This window comes from Acipenser ruthenus, chromosome 24, assembly GCF_902713425.1.
Source record: "Acipenser ruthenus chromosome 24, fAciRut3.2 maternal haplotype, whole genome shotgun sequence".
NCBI lineage: Eukaryota > Metazoa > Chordata > Actinopteri > Acipenseriformes > Acipenseridae > Acipenser > Acipenser ruthenus.
This window is the reverse complement of record NC_081212.1, coordinates 26,145,590-26,166,528: the sequence shown is the minus strand read 5'-3', so window position 1 is coordinate 26,166,528 and position 20,939 is coordinate 26,145,590. Positions and strand designations below refer to the sequence as shown.

General features: G+C 45.5%; 4 protein-coding genes across 6 annotated transcripts; 1 reads left to right on the top strand and 3 right to left on the bottom strand.

Annotated features, from left to right (window-relative positions):
• Nucleotides 1-2,327: 2,327 nt before the first annotated feature.
• On the bottom strand, nucleotides 2,328-8,818 carry LOC117429720 (tubulin polyglutamylase ttll6-like). Its single transcript, XM_034049537.3, has 15 exons — nucleotides 8,523-8,818; nucleotides 8,181-8,221; nucleotides 7,921-8,039; nucleotides 7,564-7,694; nucleotides 7,321-7,477; nucleotides 7,098-7,241; nucleotides 6,500-6,585; nucleotides 6,121-6,346; nucleotides 5,285-5,469; nucleotides 4,762-4,950; nucleotides 4,489-4,663; nucleotides 3,918-4,127; nucleotides 3,425-3,728; nucleotides 2,797-3,010; nucleotides 2,328-2,549 (listed from the first exon to the last, which is right to left on the bottom strand). Exons 1-15 carry the CDS (start codon nucleotides 8,816-8,818, stop codon nucleotides 2,432-2,434), a joined length of 2,595 nt encoding a protein of 864 aa, XP_033905428.3. The 3' UTR covers nucleotides 2,328-2,431.
• A 1,089-nt stretch (nucleotides 8,819-9,907) lies between these two features.
• Nucleotides 9,908-11,106, bottom strand: LOC117428563 (GDP-D-glucose phosphorylase 1-like; the record flags this gene model as incomplete). Its single annotated transcript, XM_058999188.1, has 1 exon — nucleotides 9,908-11,106. A coding segment is annotated over one exon (948 nt), but the record flags the coding sequence as incomplete, so codon positions are not given.
• Nucleotides 11,107-13,103: 1,997 nt separating this feature from the next.
• On the top strand, nucleotides 13,104-17,073 carry LOC117964201 (calcium and integrin-binding protein 1-like). Its single transcript, XM_058999007.1, has 7 exons — nucleotides 13,104-13,385; nucleotides 14,278-14,312; nucleotides 15,038-15,134; nucleotides 15,356-15,509; nucleotides 15,969-16,087; nucleotides 16,262-16,350; nucleotides 16,752-17,073. The coding sequence occupies exons 1-7, from the start codon at nucleotides 13,335-13,337 to the stop codon at nucleotides 16,771-16,773; spliced, it is 567 nt and encodes a 188-aa protein (XP_058854990.1). The 5' UTR covers nucleotides 13,104-13,334; the 3' UTR covers nucleotides 16,774-17,073.
• Nucleotides 16,957-20,494, bottom strand: LOC117429176 (RCC1 domain-containing protein 1-like). Of its 3 annotated transcripts, none has more exons than XM_034048411.3 (8): nucleotides 20,163-20,494; nucleotides 19,708-19,914; nucleotides 19,177-19,330; nucleotides 18,716-18,837; nucleotides 18,427-18,528; nucleotides 17,969-18,133; nucleotides 17,724-17,753; nucleotides 16,957-17,626 (listed from the first exon to the last, which is right to left on the bottom strand). In XM_034048411.3, the coding sequence occupies exons 1-8, from the start codon at nucleotides 20,389-20,391 to the stop codon at nucleotides 17,469-17,471; spliced, it is 1,167 nt and encodes a 388-aa protein (XP_033904302.3). In that variant the 5' UTR covers nucleotides 20,392-20,494; the 3' UTR covers nucleotides 16,957-17,468. The 3 variants fall into 3 exon arrangements, with proteins under 3 accessions (XP_033904302.3, XP_033904301.3, XP_033904303.3); XM_034048410.3 differs by having other exon boundaries at nucleotides 17,969-18,136; nucleotides 20,163-20,492; XM_034048412.3 differs by lacking the exon at nucleotides 17,724-17,753 and having other exon boundaries at nucleotides 17,969-18,136; nucleotides 20,163-20,493.
• Nucleotides 20,495-20,939: the final 445 nt, after the last annotated feature.

Sequence of the window (20,939 nt, the reverse complement as noted above, 5' to 3'; positions counted from 1 at the left end):
GCTTGCAGATCATTTTTCTTGTACATCATTGACAATTTCTAGGAACGGTGATTATACGGCGTGTCTAAACATAGCCATTCAACATGCTGAAATACAGAAGCTTTTGATTAAATGTGATTGATGAGTACAAATACCACAGACAGTTTTAAAAAAAGCTTTTGAGTGGCTGACTGTGTTGATTGCATAACTCCTACCAGAAGTGGTATGCATTGCAAAGTGCTGCTCTGTTGAGACACTGCGACAGTGCTCCGTTGCACAGGTATAAGATATTACATTTGCCGTTTACGTTTATCTTTTTGTCAAAATATGGAAACATAACTCACCAAGCCCTCATAAGGGAGAATGCAGGCTTTCAGTCAGATAAAGACTGGCATTGTTTTCTAAACAATATAGTATGTATTATTGAACTAATCAAAACCAGGAGGCTGTGTAAGAGGGCAGAGGCAAGGCGCATACTGGGGACCATGCACATTGCAAGCATGCTTCTTCACAATATGCAAAGCAGCCGGGCTCGTGGTCATACAGCATTCAACCTTATATCACCGACATCGCTCGAGTCCATAAGAGCAGAGCATCACACAACACTGCTGGTAAACTTACCAGCTGCAGTTTATTCCTCTGTTCAATAAAGCCTAGCCATGGGTGGTGCAGAGGGTACCTGCGGTGAAAATACTGGAAAAACACCAAGCCAACTGAGAGCATTTACCTGAACCGAGAACCTGATAGTGCTCTGTGTCCGTACACGTGTGCGTCTGTCTAGACTTCCTAATCCTGGCTGTCTCCCGGGCATTAACAAACTGCTTCAGCATGTCTTAAACATGTCCCGAACCCGAATTCTGTCTTTAACCCATCCCCATCAGCACAATCTGAAAGGAAGCAACAAAAACATCAGTGTCTATACCTGCCTGCAGATCACATTCGAAAATCTACCAGGATTTAGAAAAAAAGATTCATCGTTATTGTTCTATGAACCAAACACAATGGAGTGCCTGACAAGTTCAATAAAATATGAATTTCCCCCTAAAGTGTTTCCTGAGTTTACATGTGCTGCAGAGAGCAATTCAATGCATTTTTAGTGAATTTCAAGATACAGTTCCTCTGAAATTTGAGCAGATGTACAGGTCCTGCAACTTTAGCTTTATTTAGATTTCTTTTTTAAAAATGTTTATTTGACGGTATCTAAGCTTTGTTTGAGCAGTCAGTTGTGTGAACACAGGCTGTATTTATGGAATTTGATACATTGCATTTAGACTCAAAGTTTACGGTTAACAAAGTTAGAAGTTATCAGAACAGTACAGTTGAAGAGAAAATTAAAATAACAGAGAGATGCCAGTTAAAAATGCTCCAACCAAAGGCTTTTACTGGCCATTCCCCAATTAGCACCCAATTACCTAATTAAGTAATAGCCGCACCTGTGATTGTTAGCAGGGATGGGTTTAACCCCATCCCTGCCAAACTTACACTCACACCACTATTTAAACCGGGAGGTCTTACGCCATCACAATGACATCTTCTGTTCTTATGAAGGAATTCAATGCAATGCTGGTGTGATGAGTGATATTTAACTGCCCCGCCCAGTCAGGTAGAAACTCGATTGGCTGTCTCCGTGGGAAGGGCTCTTACATCACTCATCATATGAAGTATATTACAACAGCTGAATATTCATGTCAGACCTGTGTGTTAATTGATATTTATTGTCATTAATATTAATATGGTTTGACCCATAAGTCTCTGCTGAGCTGAAATGACCTTTTTGGATATCATATGGGATAGCAAACAGTCAGACTTCACTGTAAGAAATTTTAAAGTATGCAAACTACAGTAAAACAAGCAAAACTCTTGAAGCAGAAATATTTATCGTCATTTGTTGTAGAAAAATATTTGAAATATTTCTGAATGCAAAACAACAATAGTGGTATAAACTAAAAAAAAAATCAGTTTGTGGAAAAATAAGTGATTTCATCTCTCTTAAGAGGGTCATTTTGACAGGGAATTTCGTTTGATTATAGTGGCGGTTAAGAAAAATACTGTCAACATGCAAAAAAAAAAAAAAAAAAAAGCAGAGGCAGTGCACTCTCCGTGGTGCTTAATCAAGACTGATTTGAGGCAGCGTGGATTTGAGGCAGCGTGGTGTATCCTACTGTGATGTGAGCAGAGTCTGGGGATTTTGGAGGATCTGATGTAACCATCAATATAGTCAATATAGTCAACAACTCTCTCTTACTAATCGAAGCAGATTTTATGTAATGGTTAATATTAAAAGCAGCACGTAAAAATCAGGAAGCCTGCTATTACAATGCAGCTGTAATAACATCATTACTATAACGCTTTATAAATAGTCTTTATTTTAACATCATTTAAAAAACAAATGTGTGGTAATAATACTCTTCATAGCTTTACAGAAAGTGCTCTAAAGGAGAGCTGGCTGTCTTCAGCAGCCTCTTCCACAGATGCTCCCTCTCTCCTCCTGGGGCTTCATCCTGAACCAGCCACCCCGCTCCCTGCTTAGCTGAGCCTCAATGGGGTTTGGACACACACCGAAAGAGGCCCTGGTGAAACACACACATCAACCAATGAGGCTGCAGCTTTGATTTCACTTGATAGAGAATACTGACGATTTTCCTGCTTCATATTAAGGCTCATTATTATTTGTAAGATATTATAGAATATCTTTTATTTGGAATGTAAACCTCATTCACAGCACTGTATATTGAGTACGATAGATAAATATATGCATACATTGTAGATTTGGACAGACAGACAGACATACAGACATACAGACACGGGTGCCCCTACCTTGCCAGCTCAGGCTGTAGTGATCCCAGACTGGCAGAGCGCTGGAAGATCTCGAAGCGAGGGCCTGGCTTTGTGGCAGCGAGGCTGCCCCCTGCAGGACCATAGAGGCCATTACAGCAGAAGCCAGGGAATCTGGGCAAGGCACCAGAGAAATTGGCCTGGGAACTGGAGAAACTGGGAGGGCTGTGATTGAGCCCCTTTCCAACAGAGCCAGCTAGGGAGAAGACAATGGAGCATAATGGCACAGCAGCTATATCTTCTGCTTTTATTTTCATCATACTGAAACTGGGTCCCTCACACTGGTAACCCCTAATAGGAACTGATTAAAACACTGGTGAACCCACTAGTGTGGATTATGTTTCATACACTCAAGGTCTTTTCAAGGTCTTTTCTTTTTCGGATACCCTCAACTATTTAATACCCAAAGCGATGTATAAATGAAATAACCAAGCAGTTTCACCTGGTAACCTTGGGAATGCTTACACGAGCAGCTGAAGCACACTCCTATGTTTACTAGTGCTGGTTGTGAGTAAATAGTCACTCGGTAACCAGGCGCTGATACTTGATTATTCATACATAACCTGCATCCATAACCTCTGTGCCTCAGGACTGGGCTCAGATCTCTCACCCCGCTGGCTCTCGTTTCGGCTGGCTTTCTCCAGTTGCATAGGGAGCCCCACTCCTCTCAAGCCTATGCGCAGGAGGCTCGGGTCCCTCCCTTTGGTCCAGGGGATGGGTCTCCGCACTCCCCGCCGGCTAGGCCTGCCCAGGGCACACAGCATGAGGGGGCCTTGTCTGGATGTGTCGAGGCGGGAGCGAGGTATATTGGCCAGGGGGCGGAGCTGGACATGGGTGTGGGCGGGGCTCCTGGAGAGGGGGCTGAGGGCTCGCACTCTGAAGAGAGAAGAGAATCCTGAACACTGCGGGGACTCCTGGAGAGAGAGGGACAGAGGGAGAAAGGGTTACAGTTCATTTGGAGTAAGCTGAGCACTTTAGCAAAGAAAGTGTTTAAGTTTGAGCAGTCTTTATAGCAAAGTGCAGTTTGCATCACATTCGTGGAAAGACCAATTAACCTGTTCTATAACAAAACTAGTAGTAGCAGACAACCTTACTGCAGCTACCTTGTCTTTGTCAATGCATTGGTGATGGTATTGCTGGAGAGCAGTCGCCAGCCAGGGGTATTTGTCCTGCCCCTGGGCTCTGTTCCCCAGAAGGAAGTAGAGCAGCTCTGCTACCCCCATCCTCCGCACCAGGTTCTCCCGCAGCTCCAAACCACGCAGTCTCTCAGCTTCCTCTTCCGGTACAATATCCACCGGCTGCCAGGAACCACACTGCACCAGCCACCAGGGGGAGACACAAGAGCGAGAACCATGCTGGCCTATCGGAGACTACTCATGGAAACATGCCATAACATGCACAAACAGGGAGGGACTAGAATACAAGAGTTCAAATGTATTGATTTAATCAGGATTGAGAGATACAGCTCATTTCAAGGGGGTCCTGACAAGCACACATTAGCCACAAAACTACTATTTAAGCAAATTAAGGTTTACCTTTTTTTCCAGTAATGCTACAAAATAAATCGAGCCCTAGCCCTGAAGTGCCAATAGACCACTAAACCACTGGAACCAAGCACAGCAGCAAGATGAATAGTGCCTGAAGGGTTCAGTGTGTGTGTGTGTGAGCCCTCACCCAAGTCCTTCTTGTGTAGCGCACCATGCTCCTATGCACTGGGATGGTGGTGTGGTGGCATAGCAGAGCTCTCTCCCCAGCAGACTCCCCCTGCAGCCCCCTGTGCTTCGCCCTGCCCCCTCCCCTGCCTGGGCCCTCCAGCTCCTGCTTCAGACGCAGCTCCTCCAGCTGTTTCCTGGGACACAAGACCACAGCACACAGACAGGCATTGAAACAGACACTGGAGTTTCACCAAGTTTAACATACTGTGGTTGAGTTATGAAGACGAACTACCTGGCGCACTCCTCCCTGGCTTTGGAAGACACCGTTTCCTGGAAGAGGGTGCAGCTCTGCTTAAAGAACTCGGCGTATTTCTTGGAATCCTCCCGGGGAAAGATCTTGTGGAATCCCCCGCAGTGCTCTTCCTCGTGCTTCTCTGCCTGAGCCAACCAGGAGGCCTGAGTGCTGAGGAACAGCTCCCTCCTGTGGAGAGCGGGGGAAGAGCAAGTCGTTACCAGACACACAGATTGTGCGGAGGACCTGCATCTTAAACAACAGCACCATCCTGTGGACAGTGAGGGAGCAGCAGCGTACACAGTTCATGTTAAGTTCAGATGCGTGAGCTGAACTTTCCAGTAATTCCAGTGATTTTTCAATAATTTAAATACTTTAAGCCATAAGCAGAAAACCTGGTTGGTTGGGTGTTGCCTAATTATAACATAATACCTCCATTAGCAAATCTAAAAGGTAAGCTCATGTTGCCATTGGCACCACTGGCTATTCACTCCCAGGTCAGCAGCGCCCCCCCCCCTTGTACCGTGACTCGCGGGCCGGTCTCTGTCTCTGTAGCAGCCGCTCTTTAACCATTCGCCTGTCCTCCTCCAGGATCCTCTGGCGGTCACTGGCACCCAGGTTGAGCAGGGTGAGAGTGTCGATGAGAAGAGCCTCCTTCACATCCTGGTCCAGCTGAGAGTCTGTGGTGAAGCTGGGGGAGTGATTCACCTGCCAGGATCAAGAGAGGCGGAGATAGTCAACTCATGCTTCTTACAAGGAACAGCCTCGATTAATTCCTGCAGATTACCACACCCAACTTTCCTGCAGGAATAACAAGAGGTAAAAGACTGGGGAATTGTCACATACCCTACCCAAACCATGTGAACACAGTGAGAAGCGCAGAACTGTTCATCACACTGGGAGTGAGACTCAGTGTCTCACACTACTTACACTTCTGCTGTTGCACCTGAAAGCGATTGAAACACCTGGGGTTGCCAGCTGTCCCTGTTTTCCCTGGACCATCCCGGTTTTGAGGAAGGTGTCCCAGGATTTCAATATGCCTTCCCGGGACACTAAAAGATCCTGGTATTTAATCTTATCCCGTTTTTAACGTTATGCTTCCACATTCACGTAGATTACTACAGCAACACCGCAATGCCATTTTGGTAAGTTGAGCTCAATAATATTACTGCAACAGACGCACAATATTAAATGGGTGTCAATTCTATAACAGTAGTATTATCAATGCTACCTGTTGGATGATGATATGATTTCTGGAGAGTTTAAACACTTGCCCTTCCATTGCGATGTCCCTGTGTTTTGCACCTTGGAGGTGGCAGTCCTAGAGGCCCCCCCATTCACCCCCCACTCCCAGCGTACCTCGAGCAGCCAGGGCTTGAGCTTGAAGTCCAGCAGGATGTCGAAACCCAGGATCTCAAAGCAGGCGCTGGGCCCCAGCTGGTTGGGGAAGCCGGTGTGGTAGTTGTGTTTGAGTGTGGGGTGAGCAGAGATCAGGGTCTTGATTACCATGTCTTCCAGCTCCCCCCACAGCTTCTCCACATCATAGCCGCTCTCCTCCAGCCACATCTTAAATGTGGACAGCTTCCTGCATTGGAGGGGAAGGGAGGAACAGGCTTCAAGTCGGGGTTTCATTGACAATCAGGAACACAAAGCGGAATGACCAGACTGTAAAAGCTGCTGAAAGTACAGATCGCTGTGCAGCCATCAGGGAGTAAGCGGTGAGCGGATCTTCACTGACCTCTTGCTGCCGGTCTCCTCGTCCTGGATGAAGTTGGCATTGTGCTTGTTGATGGCGTAGTTAGTCAGGTGCATGAACACATCATTCTGCAGGCACAGGGACAGGAGCTGTTAGACTAACAAGACTCTACCACTCTCATGTTATCCCTATTTTAGGGGTGATTCATGTTCCGTTTAGGATCTGTGTTCCCGGTAACACTGGCCCATGGTTCATGGATGTGACACAAGGGAAACAAACTCACACACAGCATCTGGAGTAGGGTAAATTAAATAGGGCATTACAGTTGGTCAATATTATTGTTGAGTGTTATTCAGACCACCCACACTTTCAAAGACAATCTGATGTAACCATGTGTAGTCTTTACTGTCACGTATGTGCACAAACAAAAGAATATATACTGTTTCCAGAATTCATTTTGTTTACTAGCAAGAATGTTTTTATATATATATATATATATAGCCCTATAGCTAAACCCCCTCCTTTACAACATTGCTATTTCTGATGGGATTGTGCATCGCACACATTAGGAAAGGCATACGTACTGCTCCTCCCACCCCGCCCCCTCCTGTAATGCAGTGCAAAGGCGGAGACACGTTACCAGGTTGCTGCTGTTGGGCTGGCTGTACCTGGATGTAGCGAAGCGAACCAGCCCCTCCCGGTACAGGAACACACGCAGGGGGTCACACGAGGTCACCAGCACGTACAGCCGCAGGTCCAACTTGAAGCCGTCAACGATGAAGGGCTGTGATGAGAAACAAAAGAAGGGAGGTCACAAAACTCACTGTAGTCCCCCTGCACTCTGTGGACAGACAGCCGGTTACCTTGGAGATGTACTGCTGACAGATGAGGTGCTCTCCAGGCCGGATGTCCTGGGGCTTGCGGGTGATGAAGATGCCTTTGCCCTGGCAGCCGCTGTCCGGCTTGCAGATGAACGTCTTGTTCTTCCTGCTTCGCTGGTAGGCTTGGAATTCGACATAACTGCAAAACACAAGAGGATTTCCTACACGTTCCACCCAGCATACAGCAGACAGACAGAGCTGCAGGAAATGTGACACGCGCCTTACTCTGCGGGCAGGCACCAGGTCTGCGGGAAGATGTTATAGTCTTTACGGAAAAGCTTCAGCATCCGGTTCATATTCCTGGCCAGCAGGTCCTTTCGGCAAATCTCACTCATCCCCGGGAAATGGTTGATTCTCTACATCAGGAGAAACAATGATACTTAACAGACAGGCTTGAATTGCACAGAGCTGCATAGAGCTGGTTGCTTCAAAGCTGGATGCCCCCAGCCCCGTGTATCTTTTAAAATGCTTTCAAATGTAGTGTCAGTTCAACAGCTGTACCCAGTTCACACTAGCTGCAGGACAGATCAATCAAATGATTGTTGTGAGTAGTGGAGATAATTCCAGTCCTCTCTCTCGCACCTGGTACCTCTTCATTTCTACGATCCGCTCCATGGAGACAGAGTAATCTGTCCAGTAGACCGTCCAATCCTCATCGTCACCGACCTCCCTCAGGCCTAGGACCCGGGTCGCTCGCCGCACTGGTGAAACACACACACACACACACACACACACATTACACATCTGTGGTGTTATTATACTGAAGTGCTAAACACAGGTCATGCTACCACAGCGGAAATGAAAACAAATAGGAAACTCCCACAGACAGGAAGACCGCTTACCGCTCTCATACTTGCAGTTCGTCAGGTTTATGCCTATCCATCTAGAAAAGAAAAAAAAAATGTAGATTGTGCTTCCCCCTACGAACTGGCCAGTATTTTACAAAACAATAAAGACACCGAACATTTCATTTACATCAAAATAAAACTCCATAAGCAAAGATAGTTTTAATAAAGATGGTGTATATTGTTCTGTATGGATCTATTGATATATAACTTCTGTTTGTTCATCAAAATTGTTTTTTTCCACTAATCATATCTTTGATTCTCTCATGACTTTCTGCAAATATGCAAAAATGGAAACACACAGTAAAATACAATACGAGCACAGAGTGATGGTTATACTTTCGTTTCTTCTTTTTCTTTTTCCTCTGTGCCTCGTCGTTCGCACCCTGGATTTCTCTTCCAGTTTTCTGTGTTGCTCTTTCCCTGCTCCTCAGCTTTCTCCTCACTGTGGCGTTTTCTCCTTCCCTCTCTCCTTCATAAGAGCTCTCTCCCACTTCTGCAACCCTGCACTGCCTCTGTTCCCTGCCACATGCATTTCCTGTCTGAAACTCCTCGCTATGGGAGTCTTCTTCCTCTTCACCCTCATCCTCCTCCTCCTCCTCCTCTCCACTTCCTCCTCCAGAATCCAAATTCATCCTGCCAGACAGGAAAGCATTGCATTACCCGCCAGTGAACACAGAACCTCTGGATCTGCAACAGAAAACACCAAGGCAACCCCAGCCGAACGGACCTTACACTGTGTAACCACCAGCTGTCACTGTGGTGTAACACAAGAAAAAACAAACAGGCCAACAAAAATGATTTAAAGGGGAGGAGAATTTCACTCTAGCAATCCATTTGTAGTCCCAAAAGTGGCCTTAAAACACAAGTGTGCAAGAGGTAAAGTACATATATAAACGCTGGTGTTAGATGTGTCTATAGGAAATGTATGCACATGACAGTGTTTCTAGATTTACACTTTAACGAAGATGATGTGATTTGAGCGTATATTTGATCACTATAAAGAGCTGTTCTTATTTGTATTAAGAGTTAGATCACGTGTTAAATACAATACCGCATGTTCCTCACGGTGTAAGCAGGTGGTATTTCTCTTATCTATACCTTGCATTGTAAAATACTTCTGTAAATATATATCACATACTACGCAGGGTAAATATAATCGTGATAATTGAAATGAATATAAAGACTACACAGACATGATTATAGTGGCTTTAAGTGTACAGTGTAGACATTATATTTTAATAAACATTCAAATAAATGTCAAACTTCAAATAAAGAAATGTATGCTTTAAAAAGTTTGCAGTGATTTCTGTGACAGGCCTGTAAGCGGTAATATGAGTTGTATTATTATTCCTTGGTATTTGTTGTGCATTATTATGGTGGAAGTTTCATTTTACTCGTGCGGTTTATTTTATCAATGACCTTCCCGAGAGGCAGAATCGACACGACCGCTAACACCAAGGCATATCCAATCCTACGTCTCCAAACCATTTCTCGAATTGTAATTTCCACGCACCCTTGAGATCCCCCGACTCACCTCTCCACGCAGGTATCAGCACAACAAAACACCGTTGCCGTGGAGACAAAAACGGGCGCTGCTGATTGGTGGATCCTACCACGTCTAGTCAGATTCTAAAAACTATGGATACGATATTTGTTAACTTCATGTCATACAGTTCCATCAAAGTAAAAAAAAAGAGCCGGAGACTGTGAAGGTTCAACAATGTTAACTTTACTTAAACATACTCATTCTTCAGTGTGGTAATGTAATATAACAGAATTATAATATTTACAGAGCCCATTTGACCAAAATGTATATGGAACAAGAAAAAAAAAACGGTGTTGTATACCTTTATAATTAAAAAAAAAAAGCATTTGGGGTTGTACAAGTTTGTAGCATATTTAGTTGACAGACTGATAATGATTTTTTTAACATTACAACCACATTACAGTATAGGTTCTCAGTGTTCAGCGTTTACTCGTGTAGAAGGTGCATCAGTTGTGACTGCAGCATGGAAAACTCCTTTTCTGGGAGGAGGTATTTCTGGACGATTTCTGTCACTTCAGCCTCGGTGATCGTATCGAAATCTTGTCGGTTCTTGAACGGCAAATGACCAGCAAGCTCACACAGGGCCACGTTAAACGCGGTTTCCTCTTTGGCCCCAAAGCAGGACAGCCGGGGCCAGATAATGACGCGGATCCCTGGCCGGGACGTCCCGGAATGAAGTGAGGAACCGGGTGGGCGGCCTCGAGTCACGAACAGGTTGTGTGCAATGTTCTTTTCCACTAAACAGTCGGTGACTTTGCAGATGTTGTGGATCAGTGCACCCAAGCACTCGCCCTCGGTGTAAAATAGGAAGCCGGCGGGGGTATCTGAGAGGAGGTGAAATGCTTGCCCTGGACAGAGAGGTTCGGTTCGGGCGGACTCGATGCGAAGCATGTGGTCCAGATAGTAGCCATGGAGATGTAAATGGTTCACAGATGCAAATGCACCCAGGCTATTAAAACCCACTCGGAAACCCGGATGGGAACTCAGCAGAACGGACTCGATCCCGATTCTGACCACGTCCCGGGTTAGAACCTGAGGAAGGCACAGGGATGGTTCGGGGATAATCAAACAGTGCCCAAACTCCAATGGGCTCACATTAATTACAACCAGCGTTTTAGTGTGAGTAACCCCACCATCTAAATAAGCAGGACCATTCGGATCTATCTGAGCTGCGTCAGTACCTGAGACACTCTGACCGTTGCTGACTGTACTGAATTGTGGTTCTGTGCTGGGCTCGTGCTTATTTTCCTTCCTGATTTCAAACAGAATTTCCCCCGGTTCGATTTTATTAAAGTTGAACTGGTTCGGGTTAAACGCTTTGTCTAATACTTTGTATTTCTTGTGGTTTTCGTCTCTCCTTTCCTCGCTGAATATTTAACTGGGCCACGAACCCGTGCGGGCCGGGCAAAATCTTAGTTTGCAAATCCCCGAGATGGTACCGGAAAAACCCGAGCTGCTCCTTCTCCAACCATCCCAACCGAAGTGTCAAATCGAACCGAGACAGCGGCTGACAACCAGCTGCACAATCGAACCGAGACAGCGGCTGACAACCAGTTCCACAATCGAACCGAGACAGCGGCTGACAACCAGCTCCACAATCGAACCGAGACAGCGGCTGACAACCAGCTGCACAATCGAACCGAGACAGCGGCTGACAACCAGCTCCACAATCGAACCGAGACAGCGGCTGACAACCAGCTCCACAATCGAACCGAGACAGCGTCTGACAACCAGCTCCACAATCGAACCGAGACAGCGGCTGACAACCAGCTGCACAATCGAACCGAGACAGCGGCTGACAACCAGCTCCACAATCGAACCGAGACAGCGGCTGACAACCAGCTCCACAATCGAACCGAGACAGCGGCTGACAACCAGCTCCACAATCGAACCGAGACAGCGGCTGACAACCAGCTCCACAATCGAACCGAGACAGCGGCTGACAACCAGCTCCACAATCGAACCGAGACAGCGGCTGACAACCAGCTCCACAATCGAACCGAGACAGCGGCTGACAACCAGCTGCACAATCGAACCGAGACAGCGGCTGACAACCAGCTCCACAATCGAACCGAGACAGCGGCTGACAACCAGCTCCACAATCGAACCGAGACAGCGGCTGACAACCAGCTCCACAATCGAACCGAGACAGCGGCTGACAACCAGCTCCACAATCGAACCGAGACAGCGGCTGACAACCAGCTGCACAATCGAACCGAGACAGCGGCTGACAACCAGCTCCACAATCGAACCGAGACAGCGGCTGACAACCAGCTCCACAATCGAACCGAGACAGCGGCTGACAACCAGCTCCACAATCGAACCGAGACAGCGGCTGACAACCAGCTCCACAATCGAACCGAGACAGCGTCTGACAACCAGCTCCACAATCGAACCGAGACAGCGGCTGACAACCAGCTGCACAATCGAACCGAGACAGCGGCTGACAACCAGCTCCACAATCGAACCGAGACAGCGGCTGACAACCAGCTCCACAATCGAACCGAGACAGCGTCTGACAACCAGCTCCACAATCGAACCGAGACAGCGGCTGACAACCAGCTGCACAATCGAACCGAGACAGCGGCTGACAACCAGCTCCACAATCGAACCGAGACAGCGGCTGACAACCAGCTCCACAATCGAACCGAGACAGCGGCTGACAACCAGCTCCACAATCGAACCGAGACAGCGGCTGACAACCAGCTCCACAATCGAACCGAGACAGCGGCTGACAACCAGCTCCACAATCGCTGTTCAAACCGACTCGGTGTTTATCCAGCCACAGAACCCCGCTCCGGATGAAATCTCTATCGGAGTACACAAACTCGTGTGTCGGAGAGTTACATACATGGAGTTCGGTTTGTTCACGAACCGTGGTTCCAGTTTCAATTTTCTCGACCCCGGTAGCCGAGCAAGCATTTGCACAGTGCGCAGACATCTTGCATAACGTGTGCGGATGGTGTTGGTTGTGTGTCTGGACCCTGCATCCTGCTTGCAGTAACTAGACACACACTCGGTGCACATTTTAGCAAACCACATTAGTACCTGGATACAAATAACGACAAATAAGTGAATTCTACATAAACCTGTGTGTCATTAAAAAAAAAAAAGTCTAAGTACTGTATTAGGAATATATTTGCCAAGTACTGTCAATCAACCCACAAACGCTTTATATATTTTTACCTGTGTTATCTATTTCTTACTTGTCTGTGATTGTTTTTGGAACGATTTAAAAATGAATGAAAAAAGAGTTTATTTTAGTTGTGATAATTCAGTTATAGAAACTGGGCGTGACGCAATTGTTCTGTTGAGTACTGCTCTTTACTTTGTAACGCGTAACATGACACCAGGAAGCAAGTTTGGTCAATTCACGTCGCTATTATTTCACCGCAGTTGACGTTATTTTCTTTTCTTTTAAGTACATAGATGATCTTTGCGATCTTTGGACAGAACCTGAGTACTATGCAAATGTGATCACCATGGTGACTGTGTGACGTCGCGGCAGGAAGAGGAAACTTAGAAAGTTACAAACTTACAGAAACTTGAGTTGGCGTGCGTCGTTTTATATAAACCGTTGTATTTGTTTTATTACATTAAGGATGGGGGCCTCGGCCAGTCAGATATCAAAGGAGTTACTTTCAGAATACCAGGTAAATATACCATCTGTAAATCGAGAGAGAGAGAGAGAGAGAGAGAGAGAGAGAGAGAGAGAGAGAGAGAGAGAGAGAGAGAGAGTTGGATGTTGTTTATGACCAGATGAACCAAGTCGAAATTAAACTGTAGGGGTTGATTAATTTAACGTTACACGTTGTCATGTAGTCGTAATAAGTGTGTTTGTTTATTATGCTTAAACTGAGCGAATGGAGGGAAGTTAGAGAGAGAGAGTGCGCAGTATATTTGGACAAGTTGTGGCTGTTTTGTTAATTGTGATGCAAAGTACCGGTATATGTATTATACTATTGTCTTGAGATCATTCAATTCAAACCATTGTAAAACGTCATTCTTCAGTCGGTCGAGGTGACAGTATTAACTAACGCGGCACGTCGACTTCCTTGCCCAAGTACTGTTGTGTTATTTTAGTTTTTAATATATTTCCTCATGGAGACCCGAGTGTAAAATACATTCTGTAGCAGTGCAATGCATGACAATGGTTGACACACGGATGGAAATAAGAATCCTATTGCATATCAGTTTCACCCATTCCAGGTTTTAATACGAGCTTGATAAGCTAAGAGTATAGGTGTGTCTTATTAAACTCATAGCAACACCAGCAGTGGTCAAAGTGCTATGTAATGGGAGCCTTATTTCCCCCGCTGTGACATATCGTTTTACTCCAGTGTGGTATACTAGCCAGAGAGTTCTGTCACATCTCGTTATGGTATTGGTTTACAATGTCAGTCATCTCTCATACAAAAGTGCATATTGCTACCAAAGTTGAACTTCATTGTGAACCTTTGACCCTTTGAAGTGAACCAGTTCACTTCTGCGCGATTCGCACTGTTGATCAAAGTATGCGTTAACTGTCCACATTTACTATTTCAGGAACTGACATTTTTAACCAAGCAAGAGATTCTTCTGTAAGTATTTGCTTTTAAAACAAAGTGGTTTGTCTTGCTGAGAGTGCATTTTCCATTTCAGTTCACCAGTTTCCAATTCTCTGTCAGGGTTCAAAGTACCTGAGGAGAGAAGCTGCAGTGTGGTCTTGTGCTGTGACTTGTGATTATTACTTGATGAGCAGCTTTCTCCTCCTTGCACTTTGTCTTGCTCATAGTTATTGGTGTTTCAGTGGATGGGAGAAGTGAACGCCTTGTAACTTGTAGTGCTTGTGTCCAGGGTTGGGATCCAGTCCTGTTTTTCAATTCCAATTCCAATAATAATTGTCATTCTTCAACTGCTTTCATTTGTTGCTGCTGTGAGAAGCTTGTTTTAACAGAACACTGCTAATTGCAATTTTGATCAAGGATGTATTGGAATTGGGAATTGATTTTACAAAGGAATTAAAAACAGGAATTGATCCCAACCCTGGTTGTGTCCACTGGATATCCAACAGTTTCTGCTGACATTATTCAAAAATTCTGTTGAATTCCTTCTGTTTGATTTCCCTGGCAAGCCATCAAAATGAACACAGGGTAGTTTCCAGGTGATTTAGAGTAAGAACAGGCATTGATTTCCTCTGCCCTGTGTGCTGCCGTTAACTGGACTGAGTAGATGAATCAAGACTGACAGGAAGTTAAACAAGGGTCTTGTCGCATGGATTCAACTGCAGCTAGAAATGATTATTTTTTGGATCATGATGTTTCAGTGCCCACCGGAGATTCAGTGAGCTGCTATCCAAAAACCAGGACTCGTTGACCACCAGGGTCCCACAGGAGAAGGTGTTGACCCTGCCAGAGCTGAAGGTACAGGACAGAGCAGGAATATTTTATCCACAGTGCAATACAATACAACATACATTTTAATACCTAGTTTGATAAGCCCTTACAAACAGGACTTCAGTGTTGATGTAAATTAGTTGATGTCAGAAAACTATAAGCCTTTTGTATCTATAGTTTCTAAAGGGATATTTGTTGGGTGCAAAGAATTGTATTTGGTTATTTATTTCTTTCCTCTCATTTTCCAGTCGAACCCATTCCGGCAAAGGATCTGTCACGTGTTCTCCACCTCGGAGGAGAAGGACGACAGCCTGTCGTTCGAGGACTTCCTGGACCTGCTCAGTGCCTTCAGCGACTCCGCCACCCCAGAGATCAAATCACACTACGCCTTCCGCATCTTCGGTACGAGGCCTTGACAGACAGCCTGGGCAGGGGCTTCAGCACTGCTCAAATACAGCTGTTAACTTTTGCCTGGTTCTCATTGCAGCGTTTGTAAAAGATCTGGGGTAGGAGCACTTCAGGAATCATTTAGTGCTGACTGTCTTTTCAGACTGGATGTAAACTCTTTTATTTGGGCCAGCTACCTGTTAATATTTATAGTCCCATTGGGGGGATAGTAGAGGGATTCAGCTGTATGCATTCATGTGCGATGGAGAGTTTTGGTGATCATTGAGGAGCAGTGCACAGGTCAGTAGTCCTGCACTGTAAGTGCAGGCTTGGTTTTGTCTATATCCATGCTGAGTCCCGCTACTCCTGAGCAGCTCAGAGCTGATTTCATCAGTGATCTGAGTGAGCAGAGGGATTCTTGCTCTGAGCCTCTCTGTTAATTAACACACCCACGGTGTTGCTTGCGTTGTGTAGATTTCGATGATGATGGAACCCTGGACCGCACAGACCTGGAGCACCTGGTGAACTGCCTGACTGGAGACACCCCTGAGACCAGGCTCACCCCAGAGGAGATGAACCAGCTCATCCACAATGTAAGCCTCTCCGCAGCACTCCGAATAGGAGCGTTTTATATTGGAGTGCATTCAGATTGACGTTTACTTAGACAATAGTGACGGAGGATTCTGGTGCTTGCAGCATCATTATAAAATCTCTGTGTCTGAAATGCTGGATAAGATGTTGCTGATAATTGTTTTATTGGATTGCAGATTCTTGAAGAGTCAGACATCGACAAAGACGGAACAGTGAACCTCTCAGAGTTCCAGCATGTCATTTCCAGGTCCCCTGATTTCGTCAGGTAGGGTGAGAGAGAGTGCTGTCCTGGGTATTAAAATGAGGAGTGCAGACCGTGGGTTGATGCACTGTCTTGCTGAGCACTGAATCTGTACAGGTGCTAACTGTATTAAATATCCATTGCTGGCAGAAGACCGTGCAGACTGAGTAAAAGACAACAGACCCTGCCAATGTACTGCGCCAACCTAAATACACAGTTGAGTTTATAAATACTTCTGGAAAGGATGCTATATTTGTTAAAGTGCCATTGTAGTTTGGCCTTGGAGCAAGTTTTAGTCTAGACTACTTTGTATTAGGGATACAGTGGCAAAGTACATATTGCCCACAGGAGCTGAGCAATATTGTAAAGAAAAGGGGATTGCATGGTGAACTAGACACTGTCTGAGATGTCTCTCTTCCTTGCAGTTCTTTTAAGATTGTGCTGTAAGCTGTGGGGCCAGGACCAGAAGCAGACACAAGCCCAGCTCGGACAAGCTACCTCCCACCGGAATCAAGACCTGAATTTTATACTGGAATTTTTAACCCTTTTAAACTTTTTTTGTTTTGTTTTAACCTGATGCAGTTTGACCTTGATCCTTGATTGTGCCTTAAATTAGAATACATTCTGATGAAAATGTTTGATATTTTTTAGTTAAATGTAGTTATACTGACGGAAGAAGCATTTTTATACAATAGAAATAAAAACATAATACTCTTTTAATCAATAAAAGTTACTTACTTCCTTAAATGCTTTGTCTGTTATTGCATAACTGCATGAGTACACAAAGAAGGGATGAGTTGTTTCTGTTAGTAATAGAAAAATGCTCCTGTCATTGATTGCACAGATGACTTGTGGTTGGTCTTTATGCTGTCCAGTGTGTTTGGAATTCAGCATGGGAAAACCATATTGATGCAACTGTACATCAAGATTTATTATGCAGGAAAAGAAAACTCTGCAACTCGGGTGTACTCTGTACTATTACAAGTTGCAGTAAAAAATATCTATTTTCACTTCTTTTCAAAGTGTACTTGGTACACATCCAGATGTTTTACTGAAGCCTTTTAAATCTGTGTCGGGTTAACAGTACAGATCCTATCCCATAACAGAGAGGTGTGACTGGAGGACTAAAAAGACACTGGGGATTATTCAAATGAGACGGCTCGCTCTGAGGCCAATACAAAAGTGTTCCAGGAACCACACACCACATCAAGAACACAGAGACCTTCTTTTGTAAAATACTCCACATGCAGTGGCTGGTCTGAGCTCCGGGGGGTGCCGTGTCCCAACTGCCCATAATCACCTGAAACACAAGAGGGCAAATTACATCTTTACCCTCCCCAGGGTAACATACATACATACATACATACATAAGCATGTTTTAAGAGAGTGGCACTCACCCCAGCCCCACGTGTAAAGATCCCCAGCACCTAAAACCAAATTTAATGCTGTAACATTATTTATTTAATGGCAAATGGTATGTTGGTAAAACAAGAGAAAACGTTTTAATTGTGTGCATCTCAGGAGCGGTAGGAGAACCCCCAGCCATGCAAGACAGCTACCAGGCAACTCGGTGAAAAGTGGATTGTCAGCACAGAGTGCAGTCTGCGTGCTATCACTGTATCCAGACATGTGCAGTACTTACACGTGACGGCTGCGGTATGCCGTGTCCCACAGCTCATCTTCTTCATCTCTGACTCCTCGGGCAAGTCCAGCAGGGCAGGAAAAGCCTGGATTGAAATGAACACCTCTGAGCCCTCCCCTTCCTGTGTCACAGCTGCTTCCTGTCTTGTAGGTACCACGGCGCATCCTGCTGTGTTTAAAACATACATATATTAAAATAAGTACTTAAATTATTCTTTGTGTTTGTTGCTGGTTCTGTAACAGAAAATTACACAACTAGCGACTTTGCATGGGACTAAATGCATTGTGGATTTGGCCCTGATTTAACACTCAAAATATAAATGTTATAGTTTTTATGTCAAACTGCCATATTTCTTAAAAGACAGTGAAATGCCATTCACCCTGTGTTTGTTTAATTTTCATTCGGGCTCTGTTTTTTGTTTGAAATCCCCGATGTCAAAGAGGATGATGAAACCCTACCTTCTCCAGCGCTGCCGTGCTCCGCCTGTGCTCTCAGGCACCGTGAGGGCAGCCCCAGCTGACCAGCCTCATTCCAGCCCCACACATACAGGTCTCCCCCTGCTGCAGCACAGGAAACCAGGGAGAAAAACAAACACAAAGGGGCACCGAATAAACCAATGGGAAAGGCAGGGATGTGACACAGCTGGAAACAAATCTGAATGAAATCCCTGTTTATAAGTTGAACCCCTCCCCATTTCTTGTTACCCTGCCTCTTGGTTTCACAGTGCTCTTAGTCTCCAGTTCTTACCGCTGATGCAGACGGAATGCCAGCCCCCAGCTGCCACATCCCCCATGGGCAGCCCTCTGAGCCCCTCCACTGCCAGGGGCTCTAGCTGGCTCTCCACACTGCCGTGACCCAGCTGACCATGGCTGGAGAGAGCACAGAGCAGTAAGGTTAGGGGGCACGGGGAGGTTAGGGAAATGTCGGTCATGCTTTTTAACCAAAACAACAGAAATGGAAATAAGACTCCCACTGAATAGCAATTTAAGCCATTATATGTTTTACAAAGAGCTGAATTAGCTGAACCTGAGCTTAGTTAGACAAAACAATCTAAATTGCAAATGGCTCAAACTGCTGTGGAACTGGAGTCTTGTTTCTAGATGTGACAGTGTACTAGGGGCTGGCTGTCCTGGCTCAGCAGCTCCCCCTTATAAAGCTTCCTGCTGTTGTAAAAGCCCCCCAGGGTTGTAGTACAGGGCAGTTTTTACCTCCCCGAGCCCCAGGTGTACACTGTCCCATCGGCACTCAGCAGGACAGCGTGCTCCGTACCCAGGGCCAGCTTCCGGGCGCAGATCTGTGGAGCGAGGGCCCGATAGAAGGGTGTCTTCGGAAAGGCATATCCCCCGGGAGCCAGGGGCAGTGCTGATTGAGGAAACGAGAAAGACAACGGCCAGCTGGGTGGGTGAATACCTCATTTCAACATTGTTAAACCCACATTGGATATGGAGTCACAGTGAATGGTGTTCTTGATAGCTCTTGTAAAACGATTTCACTCTGCATAGCTGTCTGAGCCACTCCAGGTTTTACCTGCGCTTGACGTCTCTACTGTTTGTTTAAATAAGCTCAGGTGTGACTCAAAAGCTCATGATTTGAAAACCCAGAGTGTCTTCAGATGCTGTGCGACTGAAGTATTTCCATCTGAACTTGAGAAGGAAATGATATGAAGAAAAAATAGCAGAAATAAGCCTTCTTTCTTTCTTATTAATATATGTCCATTCTCAGTATTTACAATGCACTACCTGCTGTATCAGTTTTGGTTAGCTCCATCCTCCAGACAGGCTGACTGCCTAGTCCTCCAATATCCCAGCATTCTATTTTGTCAGTGAAGGACGCAGTCAGGTACCGCTCTCCAATCAGAGCATCCTGGCAGCCCTTGGTGGCTGGAACGTGGGTGCAGGCATTCTGATTGGACGGACTAGTCACAAACCCAGAGATGCAGACATCACCTGAATAAAATGCAAAACAAATGTCTGATAAACCGCACAAGCTACCACCTTCTGAATAAAGCAGCGTTCTTCCCCGTGGCATCTATTCTCTGAAGCAGAAATGTTGCTATGGTGACCACATACAGTGCAATAACAGTGCAACGCGTACCGTTGTCAAAAGGATTCATCATACCCTTAAATAGCGGTCTATTCAATAGCTAGGCAGGCGCTTTGATACGTTTTGTTATAAGATTGGTCGAACTTTGTACCTGTCTGCCGGTGCACGACTGCTCGTCTGCTCCATGTCGCCCGGATCTCAGTGCAGCAGTGTTCCCCAGGTAATCGTTCATCTTTCTCGGTCCGAGTGACCCGAGTCTGCCCGACATCACAGTTGCAACTCTCGAGTCTTTCCGGAAACAGCACCTTTACTCCAACATTGGCTCTGGCTCGGGGTATTATTTGCCCAAACCCGTTGAATCCAAAACCGAACCACGACATTAGAAACGTCACATTACAGGGACAAGATTCGTCTCCTATCAATTTCTCTGCCTTCCCTTACCTTTGCCTGCATCTACAAAAACACTGCGTCTGCATTCGGCGCATGTTCAGTTAGCACGGTAGATAGGAAACTACAATTACGGAAGCCGAAACAGTACTTCCCATTCAGCAAACCGAATTGCACGTTTCGGATGCATAACTTAATATTTAGCATTGAGAATACAGGATTCCAATTTCAGCTTCAGAATGCAAAACATAATAATTAGCGACCAGATTAGCCTGTCAGGGCGTTCATGTGAATGTTGGCGTTACTCACCCCCAGCACTACACGCAGAAATCGTGTATTAGGATGCCAGTGGCCACACAGCCAGTTTATTATAACCAGTCAACTACTTGAATGTATTTTACAAGGACTCACTGAGATGTTTTAGTTTAATTGTAAATGCTCGGGCGACGGTACTTTCATGTTTTAGTGTTAACGATATTACTGCAAATGATTATGCTGTAGAATAAACCAGGTGTGCTGTATTCAGTGCAGTGCTGGATAC